This window comes from Coregonus lavaretus (genome assembly GCF_964263955.1).
Source record: "Coregonus lavaretus genome assembly, chromosome: 18".
Classification (NCBI taxonomy): domain Eukaryota; kingdom Metazoa; phylum Chordata; class Actinopteri; order Salmoniformes; family Salmonidae; genus Coregonus; species Coregonus lavaretus.
Window position 1 is genome coordinate 22,078,050 of NC_140005.1, and position 18,740 is coordinate 22,096,789.

The 18,740-nt window shown below is 43.7% G+C and overlaps 2 protein-coding genes across 4 annotated transcripts; one reads left to right on the forward strand and one right to left on the reverse strand.

Moving 5' to 3' along the window:
* Positions 1 to 769: 769 nt before the first annotated feature.
* On the forward strand, positions 770 to 10,786 carry LOC311145533 (sushi domain-containing protein 6-like). Of its 3 annotated transcripts, none has more exons than XM_084181801.1 (8): positions 770 to 1,105; positions 3,202 to 3,353; positions 3,856 to 4,047; positions 4,202 to 4,591; positions 4,708 to 4,902; positions 8,559 to 8,697; positions 8,865 to 9,253; positions 9,364 to 10,786. In XM_084181801.1, exons 2-8 carry the CDS (start codon positions 3,236 to 3,238, stop codon positions 9,387 to 9,389), a joined length of 1,449 nt encoding a protein of 482 aa, XP_084037927.1. In that variant the 5' UTR covers positions 770 to 1,105; positions 3,202 to 3,235; the 3' UTR covers positions 9,390 to 10,786. The 3 variants fall into 3 exon arrangements, with proteins under 3 accessions (XP_084037927.1, XP_084037926.1, XP_084037928.1); XM_084181800.1 differs by having other exon boundaries at positions 1,019 to 1,105; positions 4,199 to 4,591; XM_084181802.1 differs by having other exon boundaries at positions 1,019 to 1,105; positions 4,199 to 4,585.
* A 140-nt stretch (positions 10,787 to 10,926) lies between these two features.
* Positions 10,927 to 18,096, reverse strand: LOC311145679 (hepatic sodium/bile acid cotransporter-like). The gene is made up of 6 exons (XM_084181941.1): positions 17,979 to 18,096; positions 14,571 to 15,028; positions 14,064 to 14,268; positions 12,115 to 12,293; positions 11,799 to 11,998; positions 10,927 to 11,639 (listed from the first exon to the last, which is right to left on the reverse strand). The coding sequence occupies exons 2-6, from the start codon at positions 14,990 to 14,992 to the stop codon at positions 11,584 to 11,586; spliced, it is 1,062 nt and encodes a 353-aa protein (XP_084038067.1). The 5' UTR covers positions 14,993 to 15,028; positions 17,979 to 18,096; the 3' UTR covers positions 10,927 to 11,583.
* Between the last annotated feature and the right edge of the window lie 644 nt (positions 18,097 to 18,740).

The following is an 18,740-nucleotide window of genomic DNA, read 5'->3' on the forward strand; positions in this document are numbered from 1 at the left end:
GTTGACCAAAAACAATGGTCCCTACCCTGACACAATAACATTCCAAAATTATATTTTCTTGACCCTTTTACTTCATGAAGAGCATACTGTAGTTCATCTTGTTCTCCACCGTGCAAAGTGTGCATGCAGATTGAAAGGCTGGTCATGGCTCACATCAACACCATTATCCCAGAAACCCTAGACGCACTTAAATTTGCATACCTCCCCAACAGCTCCACAGATGATGCAATCTCTATTGCACTCCGCACTGCCCTTTCCCACCTGGACAAAAGGAACACCTACGTGAGAATGATATTAATTGACTACAGCTCAGCGTTCAACACCATAGTGCCCTCAAAGCTCATCACTAAGCTAAGGACCCTGGGACTAAACACCTCCCACTGCAACTGGATCCTCGACTTCCTGACGGGCCTCCTCCAGGTGGTAAGGGTAGGTAACAACACATCTGCCACGCTGATCCTCAACACGGGGGCGTGCTCAGTCCCCTCCTGTACTCGCTGTTCACCCATGACTGCATGCCCCCCCCCCCCCCCCCCCCCTTCCTCTTGTAATATCCATCGATGCCTTGACCTTGACGCTCTGGTAACGTAACCCAAGATTAGAATACCGTTAGATAATTTTTGCAAGAAATTGTAGGTAAATAAATCACATGTTCTATTGTATTTTTCATTAAATTATACATATAAAGTCTACATGATAGCTGATGAGGCAGGCGTGGTAATGTTTTTGTTTTGGAGTGGTCTCTAAGGACGCAGAAGACCCGGATGTTGTAACTATACAAACGTTGAATACTAGCTAGCTATCTTTATTGGTTAATTTTCTTTTCACAATAACAAACTCCGATAGAGGCGAAATCGAGGCAGCTCAGCAAATATAAAAAAATAATTATTTATATGGCAAAGCCTAGCATCAAAGCCGTTGCCAAGCTAGCCTAGTGGGGGACGATTTGCAGTCTCCCCTGGCCGCGCATAGTTGATGTATCTAGCTAGTGTAGTAGCGAGGGACAGTTGCCGTTTTACAGAAACTGATTAGCCAGATGTATCGACTACAGTGAGCGAGTAGTAAGAAGAGGGTGGAGGAGGATCTGACTGTCCGTGTTGTGTGGGTAAGCGAAGAGACAGGCTAGCTAAATTAGCTAGCTAGGTACGGCTAGGTATAGCTGACGTTGCTAACTACAAGTAGAGGGAACGATTTTATTGTTGTTAGCTTAGCTAGCTATCGCAAATTGATTCACAGTTAGCTAGTGTTATTATGCTGATAGTGTACTGATAAAGAACGTTAGCTACAGTAGCTATATTTCTAACGTTAACCAGCTGGTGTTCTCTACCTAGCATTAATCTGCCGCTGTTAGCCAGGTATTATTGTGGTGTGTAGGTAACTATATATACAAAAGTATGTGGACACCCCTTCAAATTAGTGGATTCGGCTATTTCAGCCACACCCGTTGCTGACAAGTGTATAAAATTGAGCACACGGCAATGCAATCTCCAGAGACAAACAGTCATTGGCAGTAGAATGGCCTTACTGAAGAGCTCAGTGACTTTCAACATGGCACCATCATAGGATGCCATCTTTCCAACAAGTCAGTTCGTGAAATTTCTGCCCTGGTCAACTGGGTTTCCATGGCCAACCAGCCGCACACAAGCCTAAGATCACCATGCGCAATGCCAAGCATCAGCTGGAGTGGTATAAAGCTCACGCCATTGGACTCTGTGGAAACGTGTTCTCTGGAGTGATGAATCACACTTCACCATCAGGCAGTCCGACGGACGAATCGGTGTTTGGCGAATGCCAAGAGAACGCTACCTTCCCGGATGCATAATGCCAACTGTAAAGGTTGGTGGAGGAGGAATAATGTTCTGGGGCTGTTTTTCATGGTTCAGACTAGGCCCCTTAGTTCCAGGGACAGGAAATATGCTACAGCATACAATGACATTCTAGATGATTCTGTTCTTCCAACTTTGTGGCAACAGTTTGGGGAAGGCCCTTTCTTGTTTCAGCATGACAATACCCCCGTGCACAAAGCGAGGTCCATACAGAAGTGGTTTGTTGAGATCAGTGTGGAAGAACTTGACTGGCCTGCAAAGAGCCCTGACCTCAACCCCATCGAACACCTTTGGAATGGAATTGGAACACTGACTGCAAGCCAGGCCCAATCGCCCAACATCAGTGCCCGACCTCACTAATGCTCTTGTGGCTGAATGGAAGCAAGTCCCTGCAGCAATGTTACAACATCTAGTGGAAAGCCTTCCCAGAAGAGTGGAGGCTGTTATAGCAGCAAAGGGGGGACCAACTCCATAATAATGCTCATGATTTTGGAATGAGACGTTCGACGAGCAGGTGTCCACTTACTTTTGGTCATGTAGTGTAGTTAATAGCAGAGAGGAAGACTATCTGGCTAGTTTTAAAGGTGCAATATGTAGAAATCGCTCTGCCATTTCCTGGTTGCTAAAATTCTAATAATTCGCCTAAATGTGACACTGAGTGTAGAGAATTATTGTACCATCTTTACAATAACCAAAAAAAATGTATTTTCAGTTGTTTGAAGCTGGTGTACATAACTGAAAGTAAAGATGCAAAAATGAAACTTAAGAAAGGGGAAGCATAGAAATAGCCCACATAAAACAGATCTACCGCTTCTTAGACTTGCTTTCAATGAGAATGACAGATCTATAACTCACATTTCTATGAATTTGGTAAGGTTGCCCAAAAAGTTACATATTGCAGCCTGTAAACAAAAATGGAACTGGCTTGGGAGGACCTACCCAAACTGTAGTTACATTAACTAGCTAGCTAGTTAGTTATCAAATAGGATGCTAGTATGAGTGTCTTTGGCCGTAACTTAACTACAGTCAGATCTTGGCCGTACTTAGTTCTCATTGGACCCAAACAAAGGGTCAGTTCTATCTGGGATACTTGGAACATCCCTACCCTAAACCACAAGCCTAACCTTAACCATTTTAAATGTCAACTTCAATGGGGGTAGGGACGTCCCAAGGGTCCGTGATTGCACGGTCCCCAAACAAAGCATCTGCTCTTTCTTGATTGATCTTGGGATATATGCACTAGACTCAGTCTAATGTGGCTTTGCAGTTGCCAGTAAATAATAACTAGAACTTGGACAAGATTGATTATTTGGGGGGGGGGGGGGGGGGACTCAGTTAATTTGTCACACAATTCATTCTGGTCTTCTATCCCTAGGTTGAGCTGACTCCCTCTGCAGTGGAAGTAAAAGATGTGCAATGGAATGTTCGAGTCAATGTCAAAAGCCCTTGAGCTGCTCACCTCCGCTGACAAGTGGTCACTTTCACTGTTTCTCTTTCTAACTGTGCTATCCACTGGACAAGGGTCAGGTAAGAGATCTCTCGTCGTCAGCAAAAGCCCCCCTCACACATCTCCATTCCTCCATTCCATCCACTACTGCAACTGTTATGCTGCTACAATTCCTCTTCTCTCTTTCAGTCTAATAATGCAGGATGTACAATGCTCTATGTGGTAAATTATAACATTGGAATTGGGTTTATTTGAGCAAACAGCTGGCCCACATCCACCACATATGAGCTACACTCAATATTAAGGTGTCAAGTCCCCACATCCTCTCCCTCTCATAGCTGATGAGTAAAATATGCTGGATGGGGGGCGTGAAGCTGTTGCTAGAAATCCTCCTCTTGCTCACCTCCCACTCACCTCCCACTCACCTCCCACTGCATTCGTGACTCATTGATATTATATAAACTTCATAAAACCCACTCATATAGAATTGCCTTTAACAACAGTGTTTTAAAACCATCAAATATAGCATAAACACAACAGAATGCGCTAGCATCAATCATATTACCTTTCGTCCCTCCTCAGGATGTGTGAGGCCATTCATGTTGCAGAACAGCTGGGTCAACCTGACTGAGACCAACAGGGGTTCCTTCCCTGTGGGCACAGTGCTCCAGTACAGCTGTGACCCAGGCTACCTGGCTGATGGGCCCAGCATCATCACATGCAACCTCCTGGGCCTCTGGACCTCAGACCCACCCCGCTGCATACGGAGTGACGGTAGGTGGCTCTCTCTACAATGTGGCCACCAGTATGACTCATTGTGAAAAGGATAATTTCTCTCCAGTTGAACAACATAAAGTTGATACCAAAATGTGGATAATGTAGGATTATAACTTTATAACATGATGATTGTGTTGTTTCTGACCAGCAGTGTGCCGGCCTCCGTCTGTGCCTGAGAATGGAGGGTACACCTGCCACCCCTCTTCCTGCCACCGGCTAGGCCAGGGTACTGTGATCGAGTACTTCTGTGATGAAGGCTACATCCTGAAGGGAGACTACAAGTACAGATATCTTACCTGTCAGGATGGGGAGTGGGACGCCCCCATGCAGATTAGCTGTGTCAACCAAGGATGTGCGAGGCCGTTCATGGTCCAACATGGGTCAGCCAACCTGACAGAGACTGACAGGGGTTCCTTTCCTGTAGGCACGGTGCTCCAATACAGCTGTGACCCAGGCTTCTTGGAGGACGGGCCCAACATCATCACCTGCACCCCCCTGGGCCACTGGTCCTCAGACCCACCCCGCTGCATACACAGTGAGGGTACTAATAGCTTTACTAAATACTCTGAATTCATTCCACACACACTAACATATTTGGGAGTCTAAAATGAGGTTTGTGAGCTCAATGATGATGGTTCTCTTGTTTCTTGTCAACAGTGTGTCTTCCTCCATTTGAGCCAGAGAATGGGGGCTACACCTGCCACCCGTCCCCCTGCCATAGACTAAACCATCGCACTGTGATCGAGTACTTCTGTGATGAAGGCTACATCCTGAAGGGAGACTACAAATACCTGACCTGTCAGGACGGGGAGTGGGACGGCCCCATGCAGATTAGCTGTCTCCTGGACCAAGGTTGGTGACCATAATGTGAGATTACACTGATTTACTCTCCACAGAGTTCAGTGTTAGGTGGCTTAACTATTCGTTTTGTGTTGTATCAACCTGCAAAATGAAATTATACTGTAACGTTACTACTTTTTCAAGCCTCAAGCGGGACTGTCTGTCCTTTTATGGACAGCAGACCTGCCAACCTGCACACATTTTGCGTACCATGCATGCAATTTGAGGTCAAAGTACGCTGGTATGAAAAACTACCCTAAAATATGCAAAAATAGACTTCTATTTGGCACATTGCGGTAGTAGGCACGAGTGCATTGACGAGCAAGGAAACGTGCGTTGTTGCGGTAGTTCAGTGCATGTCGCTTCTTGAATGGAAACAGACAAGGCAGAGAGAGCTGTTCCGCCAATACGTCCTTCACAGAAAGTTATGTTACATTTGACATTTTAGTCATTTAGCAGATGCTCTTATCCAGAGCGACTTACAGTTTTTTTAGTGAGTGCATACATTTTTCATACTGGCCCCCCATGGGAATCAAACCCACAACCCTGGCGTTGCAATCGCCATGCTCTACCAACTGAGCTACAGGAGGCCCTGTTAGACAGTTAAAGATTAGTAGACCTATGTTAATTCATCAGTTCTTGATCTGTCCTCATGATATAGTTGTATGTCAACAGTAGGCTTCAAATTATGTGATAATAGTTGGTTCACCAATGACAAGGCATGTTGAATGAATGGTAGCCTAGTAGTCAGACCTAACTTGATGGATTAGGTCAGTGATGGAAATTTGATGGAAAAACAAGCTCATTTAGGCCTAGTTCAGTTGTTTCATATTCCAAATAGCCTACAGTAAACTAGACTACTACATTGCATCCAGTAGTTGGAATTGTTCAGAATTCAGTTTACATTTTCTCTAGACTGTCAATATAAAGACACCTGTTAATTAGAATAATAATTTCCCCTAAATTTAACCTAGAAAGATTTAATTGAGACCACATCAATTTCATTTAGGATCAAACACAAGACTTCTGTGTTGGCTACATGCTCCAACTTCCTGAGGGGGAAGTTGACTGACCCCCTCCGGACCTCCCCCCTATCCAACCGTAGGCCTACATCAGCACCACCTTGTCAGAAAATCATAGGAAGAGCCCTGATTGTACATTTTAAACATATCTCTTCTAGTTAGCTAGTGAAGAGCAACCAATTACTAAGTACCATAACAGTCTAAAGCAGGGGTGTCAAACTCATTTTAGCTCAGGGGCCACATGGAGGAAAATCTATTCCCAAGTGGGCCGGACCGGTAAAATCATGGTATATATATAACTTAAAAACAACAACTTCAGATTGTTTTCTTTGTTTTAATACTATCAACATAAAACATAAAGCTGGAGCCTGAGGACAGTGTGTCCAAAATAGTACAAGCACAACATCACTATTAATCATAAAACACCTCAAGTTTATTTGAAAATTCTAAAGAAAAAACACACAAACACACAATGCCTCAGTGATTCACATAACTGTTTCACAGATCACAGAACTATATCAGGGTGTCATTTCTCAGGCAGAAATTTAGATACAAATAATGAAATCCTGTTCCCCAAACAAGTGCAAGAACCACAGAGTCAAGAATAGGTTAAATATACAAATAAAATAAAATCAATTAAAAACAATAGCACATCAACATAAAAACATATAAACATAAAGCTGGAGCCTGAGGACAGTGTGTCCAAAAGCACAACATCACTATTAATCATAAAACACCAAGTTATTTGAAATTCTGAGGACAAACAACACACAAACACACAATGCCTCAGTGATTCACAGAAGTATATCACAGATCACAGAACTATATAAGGGTGTCTCATGCAGCACTTTAAATGGGGTTGCATAGTTTATTTGACTCCTGATACCTGGCATCTTTTAGCTTTCACCAGCGCATCAATATCAGGCGTCACATCCTGAGTGGCAGCCAACTTCAGGATGTGATTCAAGTGCTTGTGCGTGAGCCTTGAGCGCAGCTTTGTTTTATTTATGCTCATTACAGAGAACTTGCTCACAAAGATATGTGGTTCCAAACATGCACAACCGTTTTGCAGCGAGGGCTGTCAAGTTGGGGTAACCTGGCAAGAGATTCTGATAAAATGTGTCCAAGCCAGCTACGGCAAATTTTCCCTTCAAATCCGAGTCACACTGCAAGTCTATTATTTCAAGTTGGATGCTGACGGGCAGATCAGAGGGATTCACGGTGAATGGCGAACAAAAAACTTTGAAGTCTTTCTCCAGTTCACCAAAAATCTGAAAGCGTTGCTCAAACTCCCTTAACAGTCCCGTTATTTTATCTTTGAACCGCTTCATGTCTGCCACATGTTGGGTCGCGCACACATTTTTCAGACAGGGGAAGTGAGCTGCATCACCACCGGCGAGTTGCGTCTCCCACAATGACAGCTTCAACTTGAAAGAACGTATTTTACATTTACATTTTAGTCATTTAGCAGACGCTCTTATCCAGAGCGACTTACAGTTAGTGAATACATATTTTTTTATACTGGCCCCCCGTGGGAATCAAACCCACAACCCTGGCGTTGCAAACGCCATGCTCTACCAACTGAGCTACATCCCTGCCGGCCATTCCCTCCCCTACCCTGGACAACGCTGGACCAATTGTGCGCCGCCAGTTGTGCAACATCTGTAATGTCCGTGTTTTCATCAATTGCAACCGAAAACGCAATAAATGACTTTACTTTTTGCTTCAACTTGCTGTCCAAATCCACTGAAAGGTCGGAAATCCTGTCTGCAACTGTGTTTCTTGTCAGGCTGATATTTGCAAAAGCCTGGTGCTTTTCAGGGCACACAATCTCTGCTGCCTTCATCATGCATGTTTTTACAAATTCACCCTCACTAAATGGTTTTGAAGCCACTGCGATTTCATTAGCAATGAGGTAGCTAGCTTTCACTGCAGCGTCACTGATGTCTCGGCTGTGAGTAAACACAGACTGCTGTTTCTTCAGACCCACCAACAGTTCATTCACCTTCTCTCTTCTCCGCTGTCCTTGAAAGTTGTCATATTTGTCGGCATGAAGACTCACATAGTGGCGACGAAGGTTATATTCTTTCAGCACTGCAACATGCTGTGAACACACCAAACATACAGCTTTCCCATTCAATTCCGTGAATAAATAGAAGGATGACAATTTTTCTTGGAACACTCTGCACTCTGCGTCCACTTTTCTCTTTTTTGACAGAGACATATTGGGGCAATGAGGGTGCCAAAGCACATAATGTTAAAAGTAGAAGCCGTAATACATATCGCGGGCAAAACAAAGTAGCTCATCCGGACTGGCTGCACTTGCTTGACCTATTTGCTCTGCCCCGGTATAAACAGTTTGCTTGCTTAACACAATTGCTATTGCGCCATCCAGTGGACACAATTGGAACAGCAGTTTCTTTTATTGAAAAATTGCAGCTCATTTTTATACTTTACAAAATCATCTCGCGGGCCGGATTAAACCCGATTGCCTAGGATTTGAGCAGTGAGGTGTCGCACGTTCGCCGTGGTGGGGGCCAGGGGTGGCACCGCCACGCTAAAGTGGTACTCATAAAAATTATTCAAGGTTGGCAGGTCTGGGACAGTGTTTGAGTGTGGGCTGATAGCCTGCTTCCCCTCTTCCAGACAGAGACCCTGCCCTGCCGTTGGGCATACCCACCCTGTCCATCGTGGCCTCCACTGCCAGCTCTGTAGCCCTCATCCTGCTGCTGGTGGTCCTGTTTGTCCTGCTGCAGCCCAAACTCAAGTCCTTCAACCACAGCCGGTGAGTGGCCTGAAACTACAGACAGGCTTATTTAGCATCAGCTATGGTAGACTTATCCCAGCTATTTGTGTACTCCAGGGGTGTGCATGTCTCATAAAACTAGCTCTTAAGAGTCTAAAGTAATGAGATATTAACTGACTGTTCCACTCCTCTCTGGTTCCCCTCAGCCGTGAGCAGGGGGTGTCAGGCCAGCCCGTGTCCATCATGGTGGAGGGGGTGCAGGTGGCCCTGCCCTCCTATGAGGAGGCGGTGTGTGGCGGAGGGGCTCTGAGTCTCAGCTCTGAGTCCCGGGTCCAAATAGTGCTGTCAGAGGGCCAGCAGGCTGCAGGGACGACAGAGCCTCTCATTGCCCAGGCCAGGCCCTCCACCCTCTCCCAGCTCTCAGAGATGGCATTGGTTCACCCAGTACCACCATCCTTCGCCTCTTCATCCTCCTCCTGCTGGGGCCCAGAGCAGGCTGCTACTGCAGTGCCTTCACCCTCACAGCGGAGGGACTCCACGGGCAGCGAGCAGCACAGCCTGCCCCTCCTCGACTCTGAGATGGACTACTCTGATGGTAGGCCCTCTATCAACATGTCTCTCCAAACAGGCCTCTTCACACATGTATTGGTTGATAATGCCCATATATGCATACAGTGTATTGATTATGTCTCTTTGTTCCTGCAGATATGCCTTTGTTAAAGGAGGCCTGAATCATGCTGCAGCCGCTTGGGCGTACGTTACGGAGACCCCTAGGGTTGCTGTTGATCGGCTGTGTTGAGTCAGAGGCCTGTATGAAGCTCCCCACTGCAGCAGCTGCCAACACAACAGACTACCCACCCACCTCCTCCAGGGGCACTAAGTGAGGCCGTGTCATGCTCAGCAGAATGTTACCTCTCCCCAATCCAGAGGAGGGCACAGAGGGGTTTCACATGTACATAATGCTTAGCCATTTTATAAGTGTCTGACACTTGTTCTTTTAACCATTGGCTTAGCGCAGGTACATAAAACTGTAAAAGAATGAGCACCCTGTATGTTGGAAGGTTTTTTGGAATGGCTCGATATGACATGTTTTTTTTCAGTGGTTAATGCTATAAACACATTTTATGAGATAATCATTGCACTCATCACCAATTTGTACCATGTCAACCTGTTTTGACATGATCACTGCAGAACATGCACAGCAGCACATTAGGAATGATGCATGAAGACCACTGCAATTTAGATTGAACCAGTCATTCTCACACATACACGGATTTGACCATTTATACTCAAACATTTTAACGATAGGGAATGACTTTAACTTACGATAATATTCTGGTTGGGGTTCTTTATGGCACAACTAATTGATGTCACGTATCCACTCTGATCATGGTTTTGAGCTCAATGTTTTTTTTTCATGCATTTATTAGATGATTTTGCTAAAGGCAAGTGTTCCCTAGGTTGAGGCACACGTCTCAGCTCATTGACATTGGGCTTAGCGTTCATATCCTCTTATTCATGTCAGTACACCTTTTCTCCGATGGCCTTAGAGCTCCACTTCTATGCACAAAACACATCCGTATTGAGTTTCATTCCTAAAAAAGGATTTAAAAATGAATGTCAATTTTCGGTCTTCACAGCTCAGTGATGTAACAAATTGGAGCATAGTTGGTGGTGTTTCTTGGACACCTGACAACTTTTACTTTCTATTTATTTGTGGTTTGTTTAAAATTATGCTTTAAGTTAAGCTAGGAAAACTAAATTGAGTATTTAATATATTCATGTCCAGAATGCTGTTGATCAGCCATGGTTGCTTGGATGCTTCCACAATTCTTGGAAAAGGATATTAAGACGGGTCTTGTAACATTGCCACCTTGGTGGACTCATAAGGACATATGTGTAAGACTGTAAAGTTAATTGGGTTAACCATAAATCATTAAAAACAGGTAGTTATTGTTATGTACAGAAGCTTAGTGTCATGTCTATTCAAATGGGTTCAGTTGCTTTGGGACTAAACAATGCAATTGGTGTAAAGATAGTATTTTAATATTTGAAAAAAGTTTGTTAATTTTACTCTGTATATACCCTGTGATAATTTTGAATAAACATAATTTGAGTTGTGCAAGTTTTTGTCCTTGTCAACCAATGCCATTCTTCAACAGTTCAACCTCTCTTTCACTGAACCGTTTGATATCTACGTTTTGTGGACTTTCTTTCAGCACTAGGTGGCATTGTAATGCACTTTATTCATAGTCTTGACTTCTAGAACCCACTTCTTGAACATTTATTTTCTGAAAAGTTAGAGGCTTGTTTAATTACAAACATCACAATTTTTTCCCATAAAACTGCCACAAAAACAAAGCTGGAGACCGTGTACAGCTTTATGGTGCTTTTATGTCCTCTACAGAAATCACTCCATTGTCGTTGTATTTGGTTAAAACCTTAATCTACATTATAACTTTTTTATATTTACACACTAAGTATAAAATACCTGGGCATAACCTATTGTGTCAAAATGCAAAATATGGGCAGCAGATAAACTATTTAAATTCATATTCATTATTAACATCTCTAGAAATAAAATCTGGCCTATATAAATAGTTACTATTTTTCCCCCCTCCAGTTAGTATCTAGTGGCTTAGACACTGCATTCCACCTACAGTATACAGTTGCATTGGTAAAATTGTGCTGCACATCCCCAGCCAGTTATGTTGCCCTAAAAAGCCATACAATTGATGTCACTGAAGTGACTGAGCGATGGCCATATTAGACTACCATCTTCTGTCCTCAGATTGTCTGAGGTGTCCCTCTCCCTTCCGTTGCCTTTCCAATGCTGGGGTCTTGGCTCCTGTCCTGGGCCTGTTCAGTTTGGTCTGCTGTCCTCCTGTGACCTCTCCATCTCTTTGGGCCTCTCCCATATGGGACCTATAGAACCTTTACTTCCTCAATTTTACCGGCAACTGCCAGGTATAAAGGCTTTGCTATGGGAGAGAAAAATAGATTTCTTTAGAGGAAAGACTGCCTATATTTTCTCCCTTTGTCGAACAGTCTGGCACACTGTAACAACAACCGGGGTAAGCGGACAGTACGTTCTCTGAGCCACGCTACCCTAGTGTTACCCAGACAGCTGTGACACTTACCCTCAGCTGGTGGCTTGAACCTTTGGTAACATCTGAAGAGGATGATGAAAAGCAACGCCTCACCTCCCTGGAATATGATGTAGATCAGCGGGAACAGATACAGGGGCCCAATGACCTCCGGGGGAAAGGCCACCTTCAAGATGGTGGAACACAGCTGGATGTTCTGACAGCCTGTCTCTATAGAAATAGTCCTCCTGCATCTGAGAAAATATTTGTTACATGGTTTGCTCAACTGTATATAATTATTGATAACTATGAATGGATACCCCTTGGCCCAGTCCCATCCTTGAACCAATGAATACAGCAGTGCACTTACTGATGATTGACTTTGAAGATGGTGGACATGATGTATCCCAGCAGGTAGCCTGTCAGGGGCATCAGTGAAGCTGCAGCCAGGAGTTGGGGTGAGAGAACCACCCACACTGTTCCCCCAATAGTGATGCCTGACATGACGCCAATGGCCACAGAGGCAATCAGTAAGATGCTTAGACCAACCTGTGGAGTAAAAGCTCTATCAAATCAGACATGCTTTTAGAGGATGTTTATTAATGTCCTTTAGTAATTAGACCATGCTATATAAATTGATTAGAAACACAATTTGATATACAGTGGGGGAAAAAAGTATTTAGTCAGCCACCAATTGTGCAAGTTCTCCCACTTAAAAAGATGAGAGAGGCCTGTAATTTTCATCATAGGTACACGTCAACTATGACAGACAAATTGAGGAAAAAAAATCCTGAAAATCACATTGTAGGATTTTTAATGAATTTATTTGCAAATTATGGTGGAAAATAAGTATTTGGTCACCTACAAACAAGCAAGATTTCTGGCTCTCACAGACCTGTAACTTCTTCTTTAAGAGGCTCCTCTGTCCTCCACTCGTTACCTGTATTAATGGCACCTGTTTGAACTTGTTATCAGTATAAAAGACACCTGTCCACAACCTCAAACAGTCACACTCCAAACTCCACTATGGCCAAGACCAAAGAGCTGTCAAAGGACACCAGAAACAAAATTGTAGAACTGCACCAGGCTGGGAAGACTGAATCTGCAATAGGTAAGCAGCTTGGTTTGAAGAAATCAACTGTGGGAGCAATTATTAGGAAATGGAAGACATACAAGACCACTGATAATCTCCCTCGATCTGGGGCTCCACGCAAGATCTCACCCCGTGGGGTCAAAATGATCACAAGAACGGTGAGAAAAAATCCAGAACCACACGGGGGGACCTAGTGAATGACCTGCAGAGAGCTGGGACCAAAGTAACAAAGCCTACCATCAGTAACACACTACGCCGCCAGGGACTCAAATCCTGCAGTGCCAGACGTGTCCCCCTGCTTAAGCCAGTACATGTCCAGGCCCGTCTGAAGTTTGCTAGAGTGCATTTGGATGATCCAGAAGAGGATTTGGAGAATGTCATATGGTCAGATGAAACCAAAATAGAACTTTTTGGTAAAAACTCAACTCGTCGTGTTTGGAGGACAAAGAATGCTGAGTTGCATCCAAAGAACACCATACCTACTGTGAAGCATGGGGGTGGAAACATCATGCTTTGGGGCTGTTTTTCTGCAAAGGGACCAGGACGACTGATCCGTGTAAAGGAAAGAATGAATGGGGCCATGTATCGTGAGATTTTGAGTGAAAACCTCCTTCCATCAGCAAGGGCATTGAAGATGAAACGTGGCTGGGTCTTTCAGCATGACAATGATCCCAAACACACCGCCCGGGCAACGAAGGAGTGGCTTCGTAAGAAGCATTTCAAGGTCCTGGAGTGGCCTAGCCAATCTCCAGATCTCAACCCCATAGAAAATCTTTGGAGGGAGTTGAAAGTCTGTGTTGCCCAGCGACAGCCCCAAAACATCACTGCTCTAGAGGAGATCTGCATGGAGGAATGGGCCAAAATACCAGCAACAGTGTGTGAAAACCTTGTGAAGACTTACAGAAAACGTTTGACCTGTGTCATTGCCAACAAAAGGTATATAACAAAGTATTGAGAAACTTTTGTTATTGACCAAATACTTATTTTCCACCATAGTTTGCAAATAAATTCATAAAAAATCCTACAATGTGATTTTCTGGATTTTTTTTCCTCAATTTGTCTGTCATAGTTGACGTGTACCTATGATGAAAATTACAGGCCTCTCTCATCTTTTTAAGTGGGAGAACTTGCAGAATTGGTGGCTGACTAAATACTTTTTTTCCCCACTGTATCCTAATATATGTAACTTTGTTGGCCAAAAATACAGGACCTGGAGTCAAGCCCACCTTGATGATGATCTGAGAGTACTGTGGTACCCGGTGGTTGATGGCTATGCCAATGGCACAGGGCGCTAGGGTCATGATGAGAGCTATGGTGATGCCAGTGTAAGGCACAGCGTTTTCCAAGTTATTGAAGCCGTGGCAATATAGGAAGAGCAGCAGAGGCATCATACCCAGGGCCAAAACAGTAGAACATGTGGTCATTACAATGCTGTAGGATATAAAGAGAAGGGGGGGGGGGGGGGGGGGTTGAAACCTTTTATAATTTCCATTGAGTTTTCAATTGTAATTGAGTTTCGGTGATATCCTTGCCCAATCTTAACAATAGAACATGTTATGTTTAGTTTAGCAGTCATGCATTTTTCTGTATTGTGAAACAATTGTATTACTTTTTTGGTCCAACATTTTAACGGACTCTGTGTCCTGACCTAAATATGCTGAAAACCTTAGCAGCCTAATATTGTTTAAAAAAATTAAAAAAAACAGACAGATCAAAATGTCAATGAGTTCCACCTGAGGTTCATGTCACCCTTCAGGGCCAGGGCGAAGATGTTGGAGAGGTTTCCCCCCGGACAGCAGCCACAGATCAGCACGGTCACAGCCTCGATGGGGCCCAGCTGGAAGATTTTGGCCAGGCTGAAGGCAGTGAGAGGCATGATACCAAACTGGGCCACCACTGCGATGGCAACACCTTTGGGCTTCAGAATATGGGCCTTGATCTTGGAGATCTCCATGGTGCAGCCCAGGGACACCATGGTGATGAAGAGGATGATGATGGTGATGCCACTGATGGCCATGTCCATAACCGGGGAGAAGAGGGACTGGAAGCCAGTGGTGACATTACGAGGTGTGATGTTGTAGGTGTTGCTGCCATTCCAAGCTGTCTCATAGCCGTCTCTGTACTGTCCCTCTGTCTGGTTCATGGTACCATTCATCCCAAAGCTGTTGGTTTACTTTATATTTAATATACCCTGAGACACCGAACATAAAAAAGTTAAATTAAATAAAAAATATATCTACAGTATGTCAATGGAGAGCAAGTGGTTCTTTGTTATCTCTTGGACTTGATCAACTGGAGAGTTACAACCCATCCTGTCTACTCTATTACACTTCAGCCTTGTGATCTAAACGTTGAATCCTGTCTACTCTACTACACTTCAGCCTTGTGATCTAAACGTTGAATCCTGTCTACTCTACTACACTTCAGCCTTGTGATCTAAACTTTGAATCGTGTCTACTCTAGACTTACATGATGAGTATTACTATTTTTACAATAAGACAGTTTGGTACTAGCTATGTCCCTCAATGACACCACACAATTCATTTGATGAGACATGAACAATGTAATCTATGAATGCATTTTGCTACCAGGCAACATTTCACCTCAGAAGATGATTCAAATCTATCCTGCAGTGTTGAATGACTCCGCAGCTATGCTGATGATGACTCACCAGTCCAGAGAGTTAATACACTACTCTATAAATGGAAACCATCGTCACTCAGTTCTGACCGTACAGTGATTAGTATTAGCCTTTGGTGTTTCTCAGAGAGCTCTAAGATATTCTCCTTGTGACTTTCAGCTGCTACAAAAGCTGAAAGGATAAGTTACAAATGATTGTTCAAAGAATATGCCCCTTTCCTAGAATATGTGACTAAGGAGCAAACATATACAGTGAGGGAAAAAAGTATTTGATCCCCTGCTGATTTTGTAAGTTTGCCCACTGACAAAGACATGATCAGTCTATAATTTTAATGGTAGGTTTATTTGAACAGTGAGAGACAGAATAAAAACAAAAAAATCCAGAAAAACGCATGTCAAAAATGTTATAAATTGATTTGCATTTTAATGAGGGAAATAAGTATTTGACCCCTCTGCAAAACATGACTTAGTACTTGGTGGCAAAACCCTTGTTGGCAATCACAGAGGTCAGAGGTTTCTTGTAGTTGGCCACCAGGTTTGCACACATCTCAGGAGGGATTTTGTCCCACTCCTCTTTGCAGATCTTCTCCAAGTCATTAAGGTTTCGAGGCTGACGTTTGGCAACTCGAACCTTCAGCTCCCTCCACAGATTTTCTATGGGATTAAGGTCTGGAGACTGGCTAGACCACTCCAGGACCTTAATGTGCTTCTTCTTGAGTCACTCCTTTGTTGCCTTGGCCGTGTGTTTTGGGTCATTGTCATGCTGGAATACCCATCCACGACCCATTTTCAATGCCCTGGCTGAGGGAAGGAGGTTCACACCCAAGATTTGACGGTACATGGTCCCGTCCATCGTCCCTTTGATGCGGTGAAGTTGTCCTGTCCCCTTAGCAGAAAAACACCCCCAAAGCATAATGTTTCCACCTCCATGTTTGACGGTGGGGATGGTGTTCTTGGGGTCATAGGCAGCATTCCTCCTCCTCCAAACACGGCGAGTTGAGTTGATGCCAAAGAGCTCGATTTTGGTCTCATCTGACCACAACACTTTCACCCAGTTCTCCTCTGAATCATTCAGATGTTCATTGGCAAACTTCAGACGGGCCTGTATATGTCCTTTCTTGAGCAGGGGGACCTTGCGGGCGATTTCAGTCCTTCACGGCGTAGTGTGTTACCAATTGTTTTCTTGGTGACTATGGTCCCAGCTGCCTTGAGATCATTGACAAGATCCTCCCGTGTAGTTCTGGGCTGATTCCTCACAGTTCTCATGATCATTGCAACTCCACGAGGTGAGATCTTGCATGGAGCCCCAGGCCGAGGGAGATTGACAGTTTCTTCCATTTGCGAATAATCGCACCAACTGTTGTCACCTTCTCACCAAGCTGCTTGGCGATGGTCTTGTAGCCCATTCCAGCCTAGTGTAGGTCTACAATCTTGTCCCTGACATCCTTGGAGAGCTCTTTGGTCTTGGCCATGGTGGAGAGTTTGGAATCTGATTGATTGATTGCTTCTGTGGACAGGTGTCTTTTATACAGGTAACAAGCTGAGATTAGGAGCACTCCCTTTAAGAGTGTGCTCCTAATCTCAGCTCGTTACCTGTATAAAAGACACCTGGGAGCCAGAAATATTTCTGATTGAGAGGGGGTCAAATACTTATTTCCCTCATTAAAATGCAAATCAATTTATAACATTTTTGACATGCGTTTTTCTGGATTTTTTTGTTGTTATTCTGTCTCTCACTGTTCAAATAAACCTACCATTAAAATTATAGACTGATCATTTCTTTGTCAGTGGGCAAACTTACAAAATCAGCAGGGGATCAAATTCTATAGAGTGCAGTCGGGTGCCCGATCACACATGCATTCGAAGAGGCCTTCAGTAGGGGGAAGTGTCTCTTAGAAGTGTCTCAGAACACGGTCACTAATGAAAACATCAGGACCCGGCAGAATATTTTTACAACACAGAGTGCAGAAATACACCTCTACAAAGTTTGAAAGCATTCCACAGGGATGCTGGCCCATGTTGTCTCCAATGCTTCCCACATTTGTGTCAAGTTGTCTGGATATCCTTTGGGTGGTGGACCATTCTTGATACACATGGGAAACTGTTGAGCGTGAAAAACCCAGCAGCGTTGCAGTTCTTGACACAAACCAGCACTTAAATATGTTTTCTTGCCCATTAACCCTCTGAATGGCATACATACACAATCCATGTCTCAATTGTCTCAAGGCTTAATTAGGTTTAATTATTGGTCTTTTTTTATGAGATAAACTAAATCTAGATCTGCTTTATTTGTAAATTAGATTACTTTCATGCAGGTCCTGTCTGTGTTTTCAACGTATGAGTCCTGAAGTGGCCCTGTAGTTCAACTAGTTATTACATTGTTATTGTAGTCCATTTGATAAAAAGATAAAGTAGATAAAAATCCCAGATTATAATGCAAGTAGTAATTAATTATCATGACACCTCAAGGCACTGTGATTATTTAAAAAGTATTTTCTTACCTTCATAGTGTGCAGTCTTGTGATGTTCAAGTCTCTGGTCCGCTGAGTGCTTTCTCTCTCTTCTTTCTCTCTCTTACTCCCCCTCTCCCTCCCCTCTCTCTCTCTCACACACACTTTCCCCATCCCTCCTCAAGTTCTTCTATCTAACCCCTTGGCTCTCTATCTAGAACACCCTGTCACATGGCATTATGGTCACATGGTAGGGGTGCTAACTCCTGCGCAACAGGCTACATCTCCAAATTCATAACAATCATCACATTTCTGTACTCCATGCCCTCTTACATCCTAGACATATCCACCTGAATATGTTTGTATATGATATGGGGATGTAAATGAGACAAAGGAATGTGTATGCATGTATTTCTTCCCAATTCAACTTTCTTAGCAGAATTGACATAATTGGTTATTACCCAATCATCAGCTAAAAACAGCTTGTTAGATATCCATGGTTAATGATGATGTCAACACTCTTATAAAATGTTTCAGGGCTCTAGAGTTAACATTCAGTACAGCTGAAGATAAGTTGATCACAATACTGTACCAATAAGTTACAGTAAATGCTCATCCACACCTGCTAATATGAGATGCCAGCTCTGTCCCTTGTTTGGCTGTTTTTTCTATTGGACTTGAGTACCGTGGGAAAGCCTTGTTTAGCATCAATGGGTCAGATTGTGTGGACAGAGTGTAATTGTTGCCAAAGCACTTCAGAAGGCTTTTTTCTACTTGGCGTTCATGCACATGTAAGTATCAATTCATATTACA